This window comes from Sus scrofa, chromosome 2 (genome assembly GCF_054392235.1).
Source record: "Sus scrofa isolate SSC_HxYL_T2T_F1_AM1 chromosome 2, Sscrofa_HxYL_maternal_Yorkshire_Landrace_v2.0, whole genome shotgun sequence".
Classification (NCBI taxonomy): Eukaryota; Metazoa; Chordata; class Mammalia; order Artiodactyla; family Suidae; genus Sus; species Sus scrofa.
Window position 1 is genome coordinate 80,280,066 of NC_139384.1, and position 21,070 is coordinate 80,301,135.

A 21,070-nucleotide genomic window follows, 5' to 3' on the forward strand; every position below is an offset into this window, starting at 1 on the left:
ACCCGAAACCTCATGGTTCCTAGTTGGATTCATTAACCACTGTGCCACAACGGGAACTCCCTCAGCATACCTAATTGAACAAAAAATTATTGTGACTATGTCAGGCCTTGGGCTGTTACTGGTTCACAGCCATTTATAGGAAAACAGCTGTCTGCAGATGTGTGCATGTGAAAGGAAATGAGATGATTGCAGGGAGCACCAGCCATACGCCTGCGCATGAGCTTAAAAGAGAAGCACGTTTTCTTTATTTCTTTTTGCTTTTTTTTAGGGCCATACCAGTGGCATATGGAAGTTCCCAGGCTAGGGGTCAAATTGGATCTACAGCCAATGACCTACACTGCAGCCACAGCAACGCCAGATCCGAGCTGCATCTGTAAACTACATCACAGCTCACGGCAACGCCAGATCCTTAAACCAACTGAGCAAGGCCAGGGATCGAACCCACATCCTCATGGTTCCTAATCAGGCTTGTAATCTGCTGCATCACAACAGAAAATCCTCAGGCACATTCCCTTCTGGCTGGGGCTAACTTCACCTCTCTACCACCTTCTGTCTTGAGATTAACTTAGATAGAGACCAGACTTCCATTCTGGCCAAGAATTGATCATTTGGAGACTCATAGCTCTTTCGTCATCATGGTCTGCGGGAGTTCTTGGGCCAGGGGTTGTGTGTATGTGTTAATTCCAAACTCCTTAATATATTCCGCCCTCCCCCACTATCCCCTTTGGTAACCATAAGTTTGTTTTCTATGTCTGTGGGTCTATTTCCATTTGGTAAATAAGTTCACTTGTGTTTTTTATTTGTTTGTTTGCTTTTTGGGGCCGAACTCAAGGCATATGGAGGTTCCCAGGCTAGGGGTCAAATCAGATCTGTAGCTGCTGGCCTACACCACAGCCACAGCAAGGCCAGATCCGAGCAGGGTCTGCGACCTACACCACAGCTCACAGCAACCCCGGATCCTTAACCCACTGAGCAAGGACAGGGATGGAGCCTACGTCCTCATGGATGCTCGTGAAATTCGTGAACCACTGAGCCACGGTGGGAACTTCCGCTTGTATTTTTTGTAAGATTCCAAATATAAGTAATACTAGGTTATTTTTCTTTCTCTGTCTGGCTTACTTAGTATATAATCCCTAGATCCATCCTTGTTGCTGCAAATGGCATTGTTTCATTCTTTTTTATGGCCAAGTACCAAGGGCAAGGTTAATTGCCACAGGAAGCCACATTTCAAAGAGCGACCTTGATCATTTTGATTTTTTTTTTTGTTCTTTTTTTCTTTACTCAACCTTCCATCATATCTGATGAGGTCTGTTTTTATCTTGTACGTTGAGGGTGGGAGGGGCAAAATGCTCATTTCTCGGAATAAACTTGTTAACGTTGCCATCTAAGTGTGTGCCCTGAAGTTTGCACATTTATATCTACTTGCAGCTCATTAGCAGTAATACAGAGAAGAAGGAGGAGAATAGATCCTTCAAAAGAGTCTTTAGTAGTCTCAAGGCTAAAGAATTACTATGAATGGAGGATTTCCCTGGTGGCTCTGTTGGTTAAGGCAACAGTGTCACTGCTGTAGCTCTGGTTACTGCTGTGGCTTGGGTTCATTCCCTGGCCCGGAAACTTCTACATGCTATGTATGTGGTTAAAAAAAAATTATGTAATGGAAATTCTTTTTTTTTTTTTTTTTCCCAACAAAAATTTTAATTTGGGAGTTTTTGTTCCGTCAGGACAAACTGACATTGTCTCCGTGAGAATGTGGGTTGGATCCCTGGCCTGGCTCAGTGATTTAAGGATTTGGCATTGCCCTGGCTATGGCATAGCCTGAAGCTGTGGCTCCAGTTTGACTCCTAGACTGGGAAATTCCCTATGTGGCAGGTGCGCCTAGAAAAAGAAAAAATTTTAAAAAAAAATTTACCTATAATCTGTTTACTAGAACAAGTGTAGATGATTCTAGTGTTCTAGGCAATACTTCCTTGGATAAAGACAAATTATGGGTCTTTAATTAAGAGAATATCAAGGGAAAAAGAAACATATATACATAAAAAGACTGACACAATGTTTAAGGTCTTAATCCTTCCTCTTGCATAGCCAGACTCTCTTGGGACAGAATCATTAAAGGATCTACTATCTTCGGAGTTCCCTTTGTGGCTCAGTGGTTAACGAATCTGACTAGGAACCATGAAGTTGTGGGTTCGACCCCTGGCCTCGATCAGTGGATTAAGGATCTGGCGTTGCCGTGAGCTGTGGTGTAGATCACCGACGTGGCTCGGATGCCACGTTGCTGTGGCTCTGGCATAGGCTGGTGGCTACAGCTCCAATTAGATCCCCTAGCCTGGGATCCTCCACATGCCACAGGAGTGGCTCAGGAAAAGGCAAAAAGACCAAAAAAAAAAAAAAAGAAAAAAAAAAGAAGGATCTACTGTCTTCTGTTCTTTTTGGTGGGGTGGGGCTTGCCTGTGGCATATAGAAGTTCTTGGGCCAGGGATCAAACCCAGGCCACAGTTGCAACCCAAGGTGCTACAGTGCTAATGCAAGATCCTTGACCTGCTGTGCCATAGGGGAAATTCCAAGATGTACTGTCTTCTGGAAGGTTCTGCATTCTGTACTGTAAGGTTCTCCCAGGAATGGAAGATATGGACATGTACTTTCTGCCTCATTCATGAAGCTTTCATTCATTGCCCTTGTGCAAGAAGAGCTGATGGCGAAATTTTGCACAAACCATTAAACTACTTTTTGGGTATGGCTAACATTCAAAATTAATTGACAAAAAGAAAAACCACTTTAATCTTCTTACAAAGGTAGTGAAAAATGTAATAAATATAGCCATCAGTCAAAACTTAAATTTTACATACTGTTTGTCTACAGAACATCTGACATCAGGAAAATCTTCCTAGCTTCTTTTTTTGTTCTTATTTCTTCATCCTGAGATGAACCGGATCATAATTTTTATTGGCTGCATTATTTTAGATTGCAATGGGAGATCACAGTTTATATTTAGAGATGAAAGGATTAATACCAGGAAGTTCCCTTGTATTGCAGTGAGTTAAGGATCTGGTGGGGTTTTTTGTTTGGTTGGTTGGTCTTTTTAGGGCCGTACCTGAGGCATATGGAAGATCCTAGGCTAGGGGTTGAATCAGAGGTGTAGCCACTGGCCTACACCACAGCCACAGCAACAACAGATCTATCTGAGCCACGTCTGCAACCTATACCACAGCTCACGGCAACGCCGGATCCTTGACCCACTGGATGAAGCCAGGGATCAAACCCTCGTCCTCACAAGGGTAACAAGTTGGGATCATTGCCACCATGGAACTCCCAGCAAAGTTTTCTTTCTGTCTTTTATTTTTTTTGCTTTTTTAGGGCTGCACCCACAGCCTTTGGGGGGTCCCAGGCTAGTGGTCCCATCAAAACTACAGTTGCCGGCCCGTGTCACAGCCACAGCAACGCCAGATCCGACATGCGTCTGCGAACTACACCATGGCTTGTGGCAATGCTGGATCCTTAGCCCACTGATTGAGGCCAGGGATCGAACCTACAACCTCGTTGTTCCTGGTCAGATTCATTTCTGCTGTGCCACACGGGAACTGCAATTATTTTCTTTTATTAGATCTTTTGTTACTGTGTCTGTCCCATTTCTTTTACTCATATCTAGTTGTATGATTAATTTTTCTGTTGGATCTCTGCTCCCTGACTCTACATTAACACATTTTCATAGTTTTATCTCTTTCTAGTTCCTTTCTACCTACTGGAGAAAGCTTTTCAAGTTTTCCTCCAGCTTAATGCCTTTGCAGCCTCAATTTTCCTTCGTACTGTTTTCAATTCAGTTTTGTAATATACCAAATAATTTTCTTTACTTTGTTTTTATTTTGTTTTGTTTTTGGCTGCCCTGAGATGTATGGAGTTCCTGGGCCAGGGATCAGATCTAAGCCACAGTTTTGACCTACCTCAGCTGCAGCAACACCAGATTCTTAACCCATTCTGCTGGGCTGGGGATTGAACCTGTGTGCCAGTACTACCAAGACGCCTCCAATTCCATTGTGCCACAGTGGGAACTCCTCTTTTCTTTGTTAACATGCACCAAAGTTCTAATATTTTGTTCCCATAGCTCAATGGATCCATACTTTTTTTTCAATATTTTATTTTATTTTTTTCTTTTGATTGCCTCACCTACGGCCTATGGAAGGAAGTTCTTGAGTTTGGGGTGGAATCAGAGCTGCAGCTGCCAGCCTACATCACAGCCATGGCAGCACCGAATCCGAGCTGCATCTGTGAACTATGTCACAGCTTGTGGCCATGCTGGATCTTTAAGCCACTGAGGGAGGCCAGGGATCAAACCCACATCCTCACAGAAACAACATTTGGTCCTTAACCCACTGAGTCACAAGGGAACTCTCTGGATCCATACTCTAGACTCAGCATCCAACCATGATGTCAAAATCTCACATTGTTGACAAATCTCTTTTGGGTATACTCTTTGCATCCTCCATGAGGTAGATCTATCTCATTGATGATATATATAAAATATATATGATATGTATATATTTATATAAAAATTATATATTTATGTATAATTTTTTTCCATGATATGTGTGTGTGTGTATAATTTTTTTCCTTTCTCTTTGGTCATGCCTGTGGCATGTGGAAGATCCTGGGCCAGGGATCAAACCCGAGCCACAGCCGTAATAATGCCAGCTCCTTAACCTGCTACATCATCAAGGAACTCAATCCTCCACGATGTTGTTGGTTCTTGAAATTGAATTTGTTCATATTTCATTTCCTGGGAACCTGACTGTTACGATAGGATTGTATTTCTGGCTCATTTCTCAGCTGGCAAGAAATAGACACAGGGAGTATGGTCACTTGCTGATCCTGGCACTGATGCTTCATTTCCTTTTCCTTCTCTCTCAGTGGAAGAGAAATGTGGGAGAAACGAGTTCCAGTGCCGAGACGGGAAATGCATCTCCTACAAGTGGATTTGTGATGGGAACACCGAGTGCAAGGACGGGTCCGATGAGTCCCTGGAGACGTGCAGTGAGTCCCCTTGGGTTGTGACCTTTCTGACCATGGTGGGTGATAGACTCGGTGGGAATCAGCTTGTGTATTGATGCATTCTGCTGTGAATTAGGATGTGGGCGGAGAAGGTATTTCTGGAACTTTCCTTTAATGGCCCTCCCGTTTTTTTTTTAATGAGATGAAATAGGATTTTTTTTTTTTTTTTTTTTTTTGGTATTTTTACCTCATATGGAGGTTCCCAGGCTAGGGGTCTAACCGGAGCTGTAGCCAGATCTGAGCTTCGTCTGTGACCTATACCACAGCTCATGGCAACGCTGGACCCTTAACCCACTGAGCAAGGCCAGGGATCGAACCTGGGTCCTCATGGATGCTTGTTGGGTTCGTTTCCACTGAGCCACAACTGGAACTCCTAGATTCTTTTCTAGTATAGTTATTACAAGATATTGAATATAGTTTCCTGTGCTATGCAGTAGGTCCTTGTCGTCTATCTATTTAATATGTAGTGTCGTGTATCTGTTAATTCCAAACTCCTAATTTATCCCTATAGCCCTTACCAACTGGTCACTTAATTTTTTTCCAATTTAATATAATTTTTATTTTATTTTAGTCTTTTTGCCTTTTCTTGAGTGCTCCTGTGGCATATGGAGGTTCCCAGGCTAGGGGTCTAATCGGAGCTGTAGCCACTGGCCTACGCCAGAGCCACAGCAAGGCAGGATCTGAGCCGTGTCTGTGACCTACACCACAACTCACAGCAACACCAGATCCTTAACCCACTGAGCAAGGCCAGGGATCGAACCCGCAACCTCATGGTTCCTAGTCAGATTCGTTAACCACTGAGCCACCATGGGAACTCCTATAATTTTTATTTTATTAAATAAAATGTAAAGGGGAGCTCGCTACTCACTTTTGGCTGCTCCCACAGCATGCAGAAGTTCCCAGGCCAGCGATGGAACCCTAGCCACAGCAGTGACAATGCCAGATCCTTAACCATTAGGCCACCAGGGAACTCCAAGGTTTTTTCCTTTGCAAAGCCCAGACTGGCAAGGCAGGTTGGTCTTCCTATGAGTTAAGGGTCAATGCTGTTTTCTCCCACAGTGTCTGTCACCTGCAAGATAGGGGACTTTAGCTGTGGGGGCCGTGTCAACCGCTGCATTCCTGAGTCTTGGAGGTGTGACGGTCAGCAGGACTGCGAGAATGGCTCAGATGAGGAAGGCTGTTGTAAGTGGGGTCCCTCACCTCATGGGCCATGGGCCTCAGCCACGTCCAAGTGACCCGACCAGATTCTGGTCTGAGGTCAGAATTTGTTCCTCCAGCTGAGAGTTCCACAAAGAAACAAGGCTGATAGTTTCAGATGGGAAGGCATGTGGCAGCTGGCTCTTTGATTTTATTCATTATTTATAATTTCCTTTTCAGCTATATAAACTTTTTTTTTTTTTTTTTTTTTTTTTTGGCCGCATCTATGGCATGTGGAAATTCCTGGGCCAGGGATCAAACCTGTGCCACAGCAGTGACAACCCTGGATCATTAACCCACTGAGCCACTGGGGAACTCTTGTATAGACATGTCTTTCATGAAGTGAGGCTCTTTAAAAAAACAAAAACCTCTGGACAGGTTGTAATAACCTATAATGGGAGAGAATGTAAAAGGAAGAGAAATATATATATTTCTCTCTCTCTTTTTTTTATTTGGTCGCATCCACTGCATATCAAGTTCCCAGGCCAGGGACTGAATTCAAGGTGCAGCTGCAACCCACTGCACAGCAGTGACAACTGCCAGATCCTTAACCTGCTGAACGACCAGGGAACTCCCTCTTTTTCATGTTCTTTTCCATTATAGTTTATTACAAGAAATTGAATGTGGATCCCTGTGCAAACTCTTAAATAGTGCTTCCCATGTGCCCAGCCCAACCTGGGAACTTTACACACGTTCCTCACAGTAACACCTTGAGACACGAACAGACGTCCGAGGCATTGAGAGGGCCGGGAGCTGGGTGGGTATCTGGGTGGGGCAGTGGTTCCAAATCCAGGGCCCCTGACTACTACCCCAGGTCCACTCACTGGGCTTGGCCTGTCCTGGGCTCAGTGTCCCCATCTATGCAGTGGGCTGGTGTAGGGCCTCCCCGGTAACCTGGCTGTGATCTTCTGTCTATTTCTGAAGCCCCCAAGACGTGCTCCCAAGATGAGTTCCGCTGCCAGGACGGCAAGTGCATCGCCCCAAAGTTTGTCTGTGACTCGGACCGGGACTGCCTGGACGGCTCGGATGAAGCATCCTGCCCCACACCCACCTGTGGCCCCGCCAGCTTCCAGTGCAACAGCTCCACCTGCATCCCTGAGCTGTGGGCCTGTGATGGTGATCCTGACTGCGAGGACGGCTCAGACGAGTGGCCACAGCACTGCAGGAGCCACAGCTCATCACTCCCCGAGAGGAGCAACAACCCCTGCTCAGCCCTCGAGTTCCACTGCCACAGTGGCGAGTGCATCCACTCCAGCTGGCGCTGCGACGGAGACACTGACTGCAAGGACAAGTCTGACGAGGAGAACTGCGGTAGGGGCGCCTTGGGGATCCCTTCACCTGTCCCTGGGCCCTCCTGTGTGGGGGGTGGGGGGCTGGCCAGTGCCTTTAGGTGGTTCTGATCTTGGAGAGACAGCTGTGAGTGATGGCTCGAAGCAAGATCTTAATTCTCTGCTCGGGAATCAAACCTGGGCAGCCTGGGTGTTCCGTGGTGGCTCAGTGGTTAACAAATCTGACTAGGAACCATGAGGTTGCAGGTTCGATCCCTGGCCTTGCTCAGTGGGTTAAGGATCTGGTGTTGCTGTGAGCTGTGGTGTAGGTTGCAGACGCAGCTCAGATCTGGTGTTGCTGTGGCTCTGGCATAGGCCAGCGGCTACAGCTCCGATTCAACCCCTAGCCTGGGAACCTCCATATGCCGTGAGTGAGGCCCTAGAAAATACAAAAAACAAAACCTGAGCAGCCTGGGTGAAAACCAGGAATCTTAGCTAGAGGCTGGAAGCAGAATTGCCTTGATTCTTGCTCCCTGTTGAAAGCAAGAATGTTTCAAGGAGACAAAGACTGTAAAAACAGGTACAAAGTTTATTGTCAGAGACACAGTGTGACATGTTGGAGAGCACACAGGGAAGTAGTTTATTTAGGAGTTCCCATCATAGCTCAGTGGTTAACGAACCCACCTAGCATCCATGAGGACACAGGTTCGATCCTTGGCCTCGCTCAGTGGGTTAAGGATCCGGCATTGCCGTGAGCTGTGGTGTAGGTCACAGGCTAGGATTGGATCTCGAGTGGCTGTGGCTGTGGTGTCGGCCAGCAGCTACAGTCCCCCAGTTTGACCCCTAGCCTGGGAACTTCCACATGCTGTGCGTGTGGCCCTAAAAAGACTGAAAAAAGAAAAAGTAGTTTATTTAAGTCAGAGCAAAGCAGTAATCCACACCCAAAAGAGGAGTGCTGGCGTTCCCCCCCCGAATGAAGAGCGAGCCAGAGAGGTGATTTAAACCACTTTATAGACGGGTCTACTGGGTCTTTGTTTTTCTTTGACCAGTTATCCTGTTTTATTTCTCACACCTGACCAGACCCAGGGCCCTCCCTGATCTGTGTGTGCAGCTTTTGGTCAAGATGGATTTCAGAGCAAAGTGTTATGGGAGGGCATCAGGACCTACTATGGCCTGGTACCCACCTCCGTTTTTGACCCCCAAGAGTTTCTCTGTGTATATATAACTGGGGAGGTCTTCTTGACCCCAGGAGTAATTGAAGTAGTCAGCTTATCTCTCTATACTAGGGAGTTCCCATCGTGGCTCAGTGGTAAGGAACCTGACTAGTATCCATTAGGACGCAGGTTTGAACCCTGTCCTCACTCAGTAGGTTAAGGATCTGGTGTTGCCGTGAGTTCTGTAGGTTGCAGACTCAGCTGGGACCTGGTGTTGCTGTGGCTGTGATCTAGGCCGGCAGCGGCAGCAGCAGCAGCAGTAGCTCCGATTCAACCCCTAGCCTGGGAACTTCTATATGCCGAGGGTGCTGCCCTAAAAAGAAAAAAAAAATCTTTTTATTCCAGCAGAGCTCAGGTCCTGCCATTAACTTTCTCCTTGACATGTCAAAAAGAAGCAAAGCCCAAATTACCAAGCCTGACGTGTCCCAGCTGTTCTCAGCCCAGGGGCCCATCTACTTCCTACCTCAGTTCAATGATTTCGCATCACACAGCAAGAAAGTTGGCCCCATTTCAGGTTTCTTCCAATCTTTCTGATCACTTGGAGGACAAGCTCCATCTCAAATGTCTCCTTAATTAGTCTCTTTTGACAAGGGGCACACACTGCAACCCGCAGTGTCTTTTTGTCCAGAAATCATCCTGGGCTCCGGGCCTGGCTGGTGACGTCCCTGCTGCGTGACCCTTGGCCAAGGACTTAGCCTCACTGTGCCGTGATCCCCTCCCCTGTTATGGGGCAACAGCCTTGGCCTTCTCAGACCTTGGGCAGAATCCAGCGCCACCGATAGAACTTTCTGTGAGGCTGCCCCGTGCACCAGAGCTGGGCAGTGTGGCTGGTTCCACCGAAGCCCAGAATTCTTAGGTTTATTTCGCTTTAACTAATTGAAAGTTAAATGGCCACGTGTAGTTAGTGGCTCCTGCATAGGAGAGAGTGCCAGTCAAGGACCTGGCCCTGAATGGAGGCCGTTCACCCATGACTAATGATGTAGGAAGTTTCCCTCTTTCTGTTTCTTTGGTACCTTTGCCCTTGGGCACAGTTTTCAGAGTTGCACTCACTGTATAGTTGCCACTATACAGACTTTTTGTTTATTTGTTGTTTTTAGATTAACAAATCAGTATGTTCTTTTTAAAAAAAGTTTATTATAGTTGATTTACAATGTTCTGTCGATTTAGATTTTTAAATTTTTTTTAATTTATTTTTATTTATTTTATTTTATTTTTTATTTTTTATTTTTTTTGCTTTTGAGGGCCACCCCCTCGGCATATGGAGGTTCCCAGGCTAGGGGGTCTAGTCCGAGCTGTAGCCGCCAGCCTACGCCACAGCCACAGCAATTCAGGATCCAAGCCGCGTCTGTGACCTACACCACAGCTCACAGCAACACTGGATCCCTAACCCACTGAGCAAGGTCAGGGATCAAACCCGCAACCTCATGGTTCCTAGTCAGATTCGTTAACCACTGAGCCACAATGGGAACTCCAAATGTTACTTTTTAAGAACAATTAGAGACTTTGTCTGTGATTGGTTCTAAAACTGAACACAAACTTGGTTAATCCCCATGCCTTGAGCAGGCTTCCCTCATTCTTTACAGATGAGGAAACCAAGGCACAGAAAGGCAGAGTAGCCTTCTGAGGACACACACCTATGAAAACTATACTTCCCATATGTACCCTACTATTTTAGCTGTCGTCTGAGTGCATTTTTCATTAGAGTTAATGCTCAGTTGTGTTTTTGTTCCTTATTGCAAAGATGAACAAATGGTTTAAAAATAAAATCATGGGAATTCCCGCTCTGGTGCAGCGGGTTAAGAATCTGACAGCAACAGCTCTGGTCGCTGTGGAGGTGCAGGTTCGATCTCCAGCCCTGTGCTCTGGCTTAAGGATCCAGCATTGCTGCAGCTGTGGCCTAGGTTGCAACTGTGGCTTGCATTCGATTCTTGGCCCTGGGACTTTTTTTAATATGCCACAAGTGTGGCTATTAAAAAAAAAAAAAAAAAGAATCATTCTGGGAGTTTCCTTGTGCAGGTACAGGGGTTAAGGATCCAGCATTTCACTGCTATGGCCCTGGTTACTGCTGTGTCATGAGTTCACTCCCTGGCCCCAGAATTTCTGTATGCCATAGACATGGCCCCAAAACACAAAAACACAAAAGGATTCTTTTCTATCCTGTGAGAAACCATAATGGAAATAAAAAGAATATGTGTGTTACAGATAAAACTGAGTCACTTTACAGTACAGCAGAAATTAACACAATGTTGTTAATCAACTATACTTCCTTAAAATTAAAAAAACACGATCATTCTAAATGAAAGGAAGCAAAACAAAGCAAAAACAGGATCATTCTATGTAACAGAAATTGGCACAAGATTGTTATTCAACTTTAATAAAAAAGTTTATTATAAATTGGCTGCACCCAAGACATGCACCTGAGGCATGTGGAAGTTTCTGCACCATAGCTGTAACTAGAGTGAGAGCAGTGACAAGGCCAGATCCTTACCCACTGAGCCACCAGGGAACTCCTGAGGGTCTGCCAGCTTTTTAATAAATTTCCTGGTTTTTTGTGTTTTATTGTTTGTGTCTTTTTGCCATTTCTTGGGCCGCTCCTATGGCATATGGAGGTTCCCAGGCTAGGGGTCCAATTGGAGCTGTAGCCGCCGGCCTACCCCAGAACCACAGCAACGCGGGATCCGAGCCACGTCTGCAACCTACACCACAGCTCATGGCAATGCTGGATCCTTAACCCACTGAGCAAGGCCAGGGATCAAACCCGCAACCTCACGCTTCCTAGTTGGATTCGTTAACCGCTGAGCCACGACGGGAACTCCATGAATTTCCTGTTTTGAAACATGCATGTGAAGACAAAGCAGAGAGAAGTCTAAGAAAACTTAATATTTGTGTATTGCCCATTTTCTTATCTTCCACACTTGGCTCTGCCTCTCCCAGATGTGGCCACGTGCCGGCCTGACGAGTTCCAGTGCTCAGACGGGACCTGCATCCATGGTAGCCGGCAGTGCGACAGGGAATATGACTGCAAGGACCTGAGCGACGAGCAGGGCTGTGTCAATGGTGAGCTCTGTTCCATGGGGTCCTGGGCCTGGGGGAGATGTGGGGAGGAGCCTCCTGGGTCCTCACTGGCTGTTTGTCCTTGGGGAAATTAGTTGACCTCTCTGAGCCTCACTTCTGCTTATCTGAAAACTGTGCAAAATGAAAGCCCTACCTCAGGACTGTGAGAATGAGGTCAGAGTGTAGAGAGCTCATATACTTACCCTGAGTTACATGCAGATATAACTCCATGTAAAAAGCACTTTGCTGAATCTACAACATTGCAGTTCCTGTTCTTGGGAATGATGCCAGGAGAAACTTAGACCTGTGCACTGGAGGATAGACCCTGGAACAGGCAGAGCAGCACTGTCCTAACAGCAAAACATTAGAAGCAACCCAAATGTTTATCAGCAGTAGAATTAATTTAATTAATTTATTTTTTTGGCTTAATTTTAAGGCCACATCCACGGCATATGGAGGTTCCCAGGCTAGGGGTCTAATTGGAGCTGTAGCAGCCAGCCTTCACCAGAGCCACAGAAACAACAGATCCGAGCTGCGTCTGCAACCTACACCACAGCTTGCAGCAACGCCGGATCCTTAAACCACTGAGCGAGGCTAGGGTTCAAACCCATGCCCTCACGGAAGCTTGTCGGGTTCACTAACTGCTGAGCCACGACGGGGACTCCCATCTTGATTTTTAAGGGTACGGTTTGGTAATGCCAAGTATTCATCACCACCATCCAGAACTGTTTTTATCTTTCCAAATTGAAACTCTGTCCCCATTAACCACTAACTCCCCAAGCACTGACACTTACTGTCATACTTTCTGTCTCTCTGAAATTGACCCCTTTATGAACCTCACGTGAGTGGAATCATACAGTATTTGTCTTTTTGTGACAGGCTTCTTTCACTTAGTATAATGACTTCAACATGCAACCATGGTATAGTAGAATTCCCTTCTTTTTTAAGACTGAATAATATTCTATTGTATGGATGGACATTTGAATTGCTTCTATTCCTTGGCCATTGTGAATAAGGCTGCTGTGAACAGAGGTGCATGGAAATAATTTTTAAATGGCAGTGTAGTCACACAGTGTAGCATCATACAGTTGGGAATCTGAGGCTACAGCTCTCAGCTGCTGCACAGGCTAAACCTCATAAACTTGGGCTTGGGAGCAAGAAGCAAGTTGCAGGAATTTACTGGATAGTTATCACATAAGGCTCAGAAACAAGCAGAATTCAACAGTATATTGTTCATTCATACATGCTTGATAGAACTATTAATGAAAAATAAGGAAATGGTCAAATTTAAGATTATTATTGCCTCTAGGGGTAGCAGGATAGGATGGCAAAAACCGCTGTAATTGTCTAGACCAGGAACAGATAGTAAAGATCACATAATAAGTATTTTCAGCTTTGCCAGCCATAGTCATAATGACAGCTGCTCTACTCTAGTATTATAGTGTGAAAATCACCATTGACAACATATGAACAAATGAACAGGGCTATATGCCAATAAACCTTTATTTAAACAAACAAGCAGTGGGCCAGAGTTTCCCTGCTCTCAATGATGTTCTAATTCTTAAGCTGAGTGGAAGCTCCAGGGGTGGTGAGTAATTATGCTGTTTTATTACCAAGTACATTTGCATCTATTCTTGGATCAATAAACTATCATATTAATCAAGAGCACTAAGGAAACTCCAGCTGCCCGGAAGCACCTGACCCTCCTTTGTGACTTTGATAGTGACTCTGTGCGAGGGGCCCAACAAGTTCAAGTGTCAAAGCGGCGAGTGCATCTCCTTGGACAAAGTGTGCAACTCAGTCAGGGACTGCCGGGACTGGTCAGACGAGCCCCTCAAGGAGTGTGGTAAGTCCCCAGGATGTGGGCTGCTGGCAGAATGGGGTTGGGACCCAGAAATGGGCACTGTGATGCTGCCAGGGACTGGTCTACCCAGGTCTGAGAATGCTGTGGTTTTGGGGCCAGACAGATGTGGGGGATAGTGGGCTGGGGTAAGTGGATTTCTTTTAAGCCTCAGTTTTCCCAACTATAAGATGGGACAGTAACTGCTCACACATCCTAGGGCTGCTGGAGACCAGCCAATGTGATACTTGTAATTTCAACAACGCTGTGATCCAGAGCCATTTAAATATTTCTGACTTTTTGGGCCATAGAGTCTCTGTCATAGCTGTTCAACCAGGCCCTTGTAGCAAGAAAGCAGTCATACGAATGCATACATGTGCATGTGAAACTTGAATTTCAGAGAACTTTGACATGGCACAAAATATAATTTTGCTCTTGATTCTCATTTTTCTCTTTTCTTTTTTTCTTTCTTTTTTGGCCATCCCATGGCACATGGAGTTCCCAGGCCAGGGATTAGATCCGAGCTGCAGCTGTGACCTACACTGCAGCTGCAGCAGTGCCAGATCCTTAACCCACTGTGCTGGGCCAGGGATCAAACCTGCGTCTCCATACTACAGAGATGCTGCCAATCCCATCGTGCCACATTGGGAACTCAGGTTTTTTAATTTGTGATCAATTTTTTTTCTCAACTATTTTTATTTATTTATTTTTATTTTTTGTCTTTTTAGGGCTGCACCATGGCATATGGAGATTCCCAAGCTAGGAGTCAAATCAGAGCTGATGCTGCCGGCCTATACCACAGCCACAGTAACACAGGATTCGAGCCGCATCTGCGACCTACACCACAGCTCACGGCAACACCAGATCCTTAACCCACTGAGTGAGGCCAGGGATTGAACCTGCGTCCTCATGGATCCTAGATGTGTTTCTGCTGAGCCACAATGGGAATTCCCCTCAACTATTTCTAAATGTAAAAACCATTCTTAGCTGTGGGGCTGTGTAAGAGCAGGTGGGGGGCTGACTTTGGCCCACACCTGGTGTAGAGGATAAGCACCTGGATTTGGGGGCTGAGTGCCCTGGGTTTGAGTCCAGCAGTGTGATCTTGGACAAATCATTTAACCTGGCCATCCCTCAGCTTCCCCAGCTGGAGTTCCTTTGCCTTTAGGGATACAGGGAGGATTAAATGAGTTATAAAAGGTGAAAGCCACATACCACTTATTACAGTCAAAAAATAATTAAATTTTTTAAATTGTGGTAAGAAAAAAAAATCAATATATTTACCCTCTCAACCATTTTTAGTCGTACAGTTCAATGGTGTTAATTTTATTTGTATTATTGTGTAACCATCACCACCACCCATCTCCAGAACTCTTTCATTTTGGGGATTAAACACTAAGCCCCTCCAACACCCACCATCCAACTTTCTGTCTCTATGAATCTGACTCCCCTGGGGACCTCATGGTGGAAATGTGCAGGATTTATCCTTCTGTCCTGGGCTTCTTTCACCCACTGTGATGTCCTCATGGTTCATCCATGGCGTCACTTGTGACAGTGACTCTCAAGTCCTCCTAGGAGTCCTGGTACTTAACCAGCTTCCTGGTCATGGTGGTGATGATGATGACGATGACAAAATAGCGTCGGGTGGCAGGGGAGGAGGGGTGTCTGGAGGCCAGAGGGTGACTCACCCCCATCCCCCACCCGGTGCAGGGACCAACGAGTGTCTGGACAACAAGGGTGGCTGCTCCCATATCTGCAATGACCTCAAGATCGGCTATGAGTGCCTCTGTCCCGAGGGCTTCCAGCTGGTGGATAAGCACAGATGCGAAGGTAATGCTAACCCCGGGCCCCTTCTCTGGATGTGGGCAGTTCAAACCCTCTGCCTCCGCTTTCCCGCCTGTGAAATGTGCATGGAAGCGGTCCGCTCCTCACAGGGCTGGTAGGAGGCTTGAGCAAGATGCCAGGCGAGCCGGCCAATTATTGCAGGCTTGGCCCTCTGGGAGCACTAGCTTCTTGCCTTTGGGGTTTAATAATTAAGAAAGAAATCTCAGCTGATGCCACTTTGCCCTGTTGGCTGTGCCCTGAAGTGAATGGTGAGGTGGAGGCCACTGTTTGAGGTGATACTTGGCCGTTTCCAAGATTTCATTTCTTGGAGTTCCCATTTTGGTTTAGTGGGTTAAGGATCTGACTAGTATCCATGAGTATGTGGTTTGGATCCCTGGCCTCACTCAGTGGGTTAAGGATCTGGGGTTGCTGTGGCCGTGGTGTAGGCCGGCAGCTGCAGCTGATTCAACCCCTCGCCTAGGAACCTCCATATGCCTCAGGTGCTGCCCTGAAAAGAAAAGAACAAATAAGATTTCATTTCTGAACCCAATGGTCACCGTGTCCCTGGCCCTGGAGGTCTTCCCTAGAGAGGACGGGCTGTCCCCCCATTTGCCACTGGGAGGCCCTGCTTTTGGTCCACATGCCCATGGCTGCATTTATGACCATCAGGGAAGATGCCCCCAATTTCTCCCCAAATTTCTCTGTGTCCCACAGATATCGACGAGTGTCAGGACCCAGACGCCTGCAGCCAGATCTGCGTGAACCTCGAGGGCAGCTACAAGTGCCAGTGTGAGGAGGGCTTCCAGCTGGAGCCTCTCACCAAGGCCTGCAAGGCCATAGGTGAGCTGGGGGAGGTGGCGGGAGGGGCAGAAGCAAACACGCTGGGGAATTTCATCATCTGAACATTGTACCGAATGCAATGACCTGTTTGCTCCCAAGACCACACAGCCCAGTTAGGAACTGGGTTTGCTAGAGGGCTGCCCATACAGGTGGGGCTTCTCTGCTGTCAACACAGGTCAGTCTCACAGGGGATGGTGCGCAGCTCCCAGTCCCATGGAGGGGGGGGCTGCTTCAGGAGATGAGAGGTGGAAAGCTTTGGCCCAAACAGCCTGCACCCACTTCAGCGAAAGGACTTAAAGAAAGCAAATTTAGTGAAAAGAGACCTAAATATTGTCTTTTGTTTTTTTAGGGCTGCACCTGTGGCATATGGAGGTTGCCAGGCTAGGGGTCGAATAGGGGCTACAGCTGCTGACCTACACCACAGCCACAGCAACGCCAGATCCAAGCCACGTCTTTGACCTACACCACAGCTCATGGCAATGCCGGATCCTTAACCCACTGAGCAAGGCCAGGGATCAAATCCGCCTCCTGATGGATCCTAGTTGGATTCATTAACCACTGAGCCATGGTGGGAACTCCAAGAGACCCAAATATAATGGCTCATCATGAAACAAAATAGACATGACTGTGTTTCTCACATGACATTTAGGTTAGAACTGCAACCATGCATTGATTCTTAGAATTACCTAAATCACAGAATCCTGTGTGTTTAGAGCCATAGCTGCCCTGGTGGAAGGGACAGGTCGCCTAGACATCCTTTGCTTTCTGTCATATTCCACTCTTGCAGCGTGTGTGATACCAAGGAGTGCCAATTTTTTTTTCTTCATTTTTCATTTTTGGCTGCCCCACAGCATGTGGAGTTCTCAGGCCTGGGATCAGATATTAGCCTTAGTTGAGACCTAAGCTGCAGCTGTGGCAACACAGATTCTTAACCCACTGTGCCAGGCCGGGGATGGAACCTGTGTTCCAGCACTCCGAAGACACTGCCAGTCCCGTTGTGCCTCAGCAGGAACTCCAAGGAGAGCCTATTTTGCAGAAATATCTTAGAGCTGTTTCCCCAAAGGTCTCTTGGCCTTTTAAATCTCTCTCTCTTCTTGTCATCCCTTTTATTGGCTCCCTGGCCTCCCTCTGTCACATCCCCATATGTGAAACCCTCGAGCATTCGAAAGTTCACTTTCATCCCATCCTGTAAGGTCGGGTCCCTACAGATGCCATCCCAGCTGGACTGGTGTCATGGGAAGGGATATTCTGAGTGGGGTCCATTGGGTTGGTGAGTGCTGGGATCCTGGTTATAGCACAGCCCCCAGACTCAAGGCAACCCGGGTTCAAATCCCAGCTCTGGAACTCACTAGCTGTGTGACCTTGGGCAGGTCACTTCCCCTCTCTGAGCCTTAATACTGTAAAGCAGGTTGACAGCAGGCGTTCCGGTTGTGGCTCAGTGGTTAAAGAATGTGACTAGCATCCAAGGATGCCCTTCGGAATCACTCTTGCATATATTTGCCATTATCATTTCTCCATCTTTTGTTCTCAAATGTAAAGTGCTGGGGTCCTGGTGTTTTAGTAATAGGTTTTACTGTTATTCAGCTATGGTAATGACCATTGAAAAGACAGTTTGGGAGCTCCCGTCGTGGCACAGTGGTTAACGAATCCGACTAGGAACCATGAGGTTGCGGGTTCGATCCCTGGCCTTGCTCAGTGGGTTAATGATCTGGCGTTGCTGTGAGCTGTGGTGTAGGTCACAGATGAGGCTCAGATCCTGCATTGCTGTGGCTCCAATTGGACCCCTAGCCTGGGAACCTTCATATGGCGTAGGAGCAGCCCTAGAAAAGGCAAAAAAAAAAAAAAAAAAAAAAAGACAGTTTGTTGTTCACAAGAAGAGGGGGCCAGCTTTGCAGGGCTGGGGTGGAGGCATATGGGGAAGCACCAGGAATGGTCAGGAAGCAGAAGGGAGTGAGGGGAATATGGGGACAAGAGCCTCTGCTGTGGTTTGTGGGAAGGAACAGGTTAAACAGGCTTAGGATTGGCTAGTCTGAATAATTTCCACAGGCTCTGGGGCATAGATGCTGGCCCAGGTTGCGTGGCACCTGGCTCTGGGGTGACTGGGGCAGGCGGAGAGTAGGCCAGAGTGTGAAACCCAGTAAAGGAGATGGTGAGGGTGTGGGCTGGTTAGTTTGCATTTGAAGTGAGTTCGCATTTGAGGCAAGTATCCAGCAAGCTGGAAGCCCTGGGAGGTTGGTCCCCCCCTGATCTACATCCAAACCACAGAGGTGGAATTCCCTTGTGGCTCAATGGGTTAAGGATCTGGCATTGTCACTGCTGCGGCTATGGTGAGGCTTCAATCCAGGTGCGGCCAAAACAAAAATACCCCTGGAGTTCCTGTTGTGGTTCAGCAGGTTAAGAACCCAACTAGTATCCATGAAGATATGGGTTTGATCCCTAGCCTCGCCCAGTGGGTTAAGGATCCAGTGTTGCCATGAGCTACAGTGTAGGTCCTGGATGTGGCTTGGATCTGGCGTTGCTGTGACTGTGGTGTCAGCTGGTAGCTATAGCTCTGATTCGACCCCTAGCCTAGGAACTTCCATGTGCTGCGGATTTGGACCTAAAAAGATAAAAAACAAAAACAAAACCCCAAACACAAAACATGGTTAATACACCAGGCAGGTGCTGGGTGCCTCCTCTGATTCATCCAGACCCTGCAGGGTGATGGCGGGGGGCTGAGGTCCCTTCCCCTCCCCTGAGCGCACTTCGTGGCTCCCCAGGCACCATCGCCTACCTCTTCTTCACCAACCGCCACGAGGTGAGGAAGATGACCCTGGACCGTAGTGAGTACACCAGCCTCATCCCCAACCTGAAGAACGTGGTCGCTCTGGACACTGAGGTGGCCAGCAACAGAATCTACTGGTCTGATCTGTCTCAGAGGAAGATCTACAGGTGGGCCTGGGCCCTCCCCCGCCAGCAGCCCCAGACCCCAATTGTCTCAGGGCCCCTGGAGTTGACGCTGTCCTCCTCCTCCTCCCCCAGTACCCAGATCAACAGGGCCCCCAGCTTTTCCTCCTATGACACCATTATTGGCGAAGATCTCCAGGCCCCCGATGGGCTGGCGGTGGACTGGATCCACAGCAACATATACTGGACTGACTCCATCCTGGGCACTGTCTCCGTGGCTGACACCAAGGGCGTGAAGAGGAAGACTCTCTTCCAAGAGAAAGGCTCCAAGCCACGGGCCATTGTGGTGGACCCTGTCCATGGGTGAGTGTTCCCAGGGCTGGGTGCACGAGGACATGGGCAGTGGTTCATGACGGGTTAAGGGCTATGGAAGGGGGGACGTTTATGCTGGAGTGGACCAGACTGAGTAGGGTGGGGGTTGCCCCTAGCCCCTGCATTCTCAAGCTGTCAGAAAAGAACAGGGCCAGGAGTTCCCATTGAGGCTTAGCAGGTTAAGAACCTAACTAGTATCCAGGAGGATGTGGGTTTGATCCCCGGCCTTGCACAGTGGGTTAAGTATCCGGCACTGTCGTGAGCTGTGGTGTAAGTCACAGACTAAGCTCAGATCTGCTGTGGCTGTGGTGTAGGCTGACAGCTGTAGCTCCAATCTGACCCCTAGCTTGGGAACTTCTACATGCCACAGGTGCAGCCAAAAAAATTTTATGATACAGACATATAGTTTTTGTCTTTGTTTTTTTCTTTTCTGGCCTCCTGGCAGTGTATGGACTTCCCCGGCCAGGGATCAGATAGGAGTCCTGGTTGTGACCTAGGTGGCAGGTGCAGCAATGCCAGAGAGATCCTTAAGCCACTGTGTCAGGTCGGGGGGGGGGGGGGGGGGGGTGGGACCTGCGTCCCAGGGCTCCCAATACGCAGTCAATCCCATTGTGCCACAGCAGGAACTCCTACATATAGTTCAAAAGCCTGAAAAATTACAGAAAATTAAGTATTTATAAAATCCCTCAGAAAGTAGTATTCAGAGTGTGGATTCCAGAGCCCCAGTCCTCACACTGGAATGAAAACCTCCTTTCGTTCTCCAAACCCCTATAATCCTGCAGGGTCTCCCCATGTTGTGGGCCCTGGGGTCAGCAAGGTCAGGAGAGCAGAAAGAATCCAGGGGGTCCCTGGGACTGACTGGGAGTCCTGGTCTCTTCCGCGTGGGCGGAGCCTCCCTCGCTGACATCCTCTTGTCTGTCTGTGTGTCCCCCGCCCCGCCGTTGCACCAGCTTCATGTACTGGACTGATTGGGGAACCCCCGCCAAGATCAAGAAGGGCGGCCTGAACGGAGTGGACGTCTACTCGCTGGTGACGGAGGACATCCAGTGGCCCAATGGCATCACCCTGGGTACATTGGTGGGGCTGTGTCCTGGTGGGTCGGACACAGTCCAGAGGAGAGAGGAGATGGCCTGGGTGGCTCCCTGAGATTTTTATAACCCCAAACTGAGCTGCCTTGCCCCCCACATACCCGCATGCGGTTCAGGCTCCTGCATGGTTTAGGGGGATGGGGGGTGCTTTCCTGGGCACGTCTCTGCTGGGCTTGGGGGGGCTTCCTCCTGGGGGAGCAGGGTGCCAAGGCCCCCAAGCATACTGTGTGACCTCTCCTTGTCCCCCGCCATGGGTTCTAGATCTTTCTGGCGGCCGCCTTTACTGGGTCGACTCCAAGCTCCACTCCATCTCCAGCATCGATGTCAACGGGGGGAACCGGAAGACCGTCCTGGAGGACAAGACGAAGCTGGCGCACCCCTTCTCCTTGGCCATTTTTGAGGTGGGTGCTGGGGGCAGGCGGGAGCTCCTTCTGCGCTTGCGCGAAT

General features: G+C 47.9%; 2 protein-coding genes across 18 annotated transcripts in view; one reads left to right on the forward strand and one right to left on the reverse strand.

The window, feature by feature from the left end:
- KANK2 (KN motif and ankyrin repeat domains 2) overlaps positions 1 to 21,070 on the reverse strand; it is a 468,727-nt gene that overhangs the window by 377,884 nt on the left and 69,773 nt on the right. The window lies entirely within an intron of this gene.
- LDLR (low density lipoprotein receptor) overlaps positions 1 to 21,070 on the forward strand; it is a 36,348-nt gene that overhangs the window by 5,841 nt on the left and 9,437 nt on the right. For 5 of the 17 annotated variants that reach the window (XM_085009612.1, XM_085009608.1, XM_085009609.1 and 2 more), the window contains exons 2-13: positions 1,722 to 1,869; positions 4,903 to 5,025; positions 6,103 to 6,225; positions 7,165 to 7,551; positions 11,657 to 11,779; positions 13,500 to 13,622; positions 15,324 to 15,443; positions 16,152 to 16,277; positions 19,037 to 19,208; positions 19,299 to 19,526; positions 20,486 to 20,604; positions 20,885 to 21,024. In XM_085009612.1, coding sequence (XP_084865738.1) covers position 5,025; positions 6,103 to 6,225; positions 7,165 to 7,551; positions 11,657 to 11,779; positions 13,500 to 13,622; positions 15,324 to 15,443; positions 16,152 to 16,277; positions 19,037 to 19,208; positions 19,299 to 19,526; positions 20,486 to 20,604; positions 20,885 to 21,024 — 1,662 coding nt within the window. In that variant the 5' untranslated portion in view covers positions 1,722 to 1,869; positions 4,903 to 5,024. 17 annotated transcript variants of the gene reach the window in all.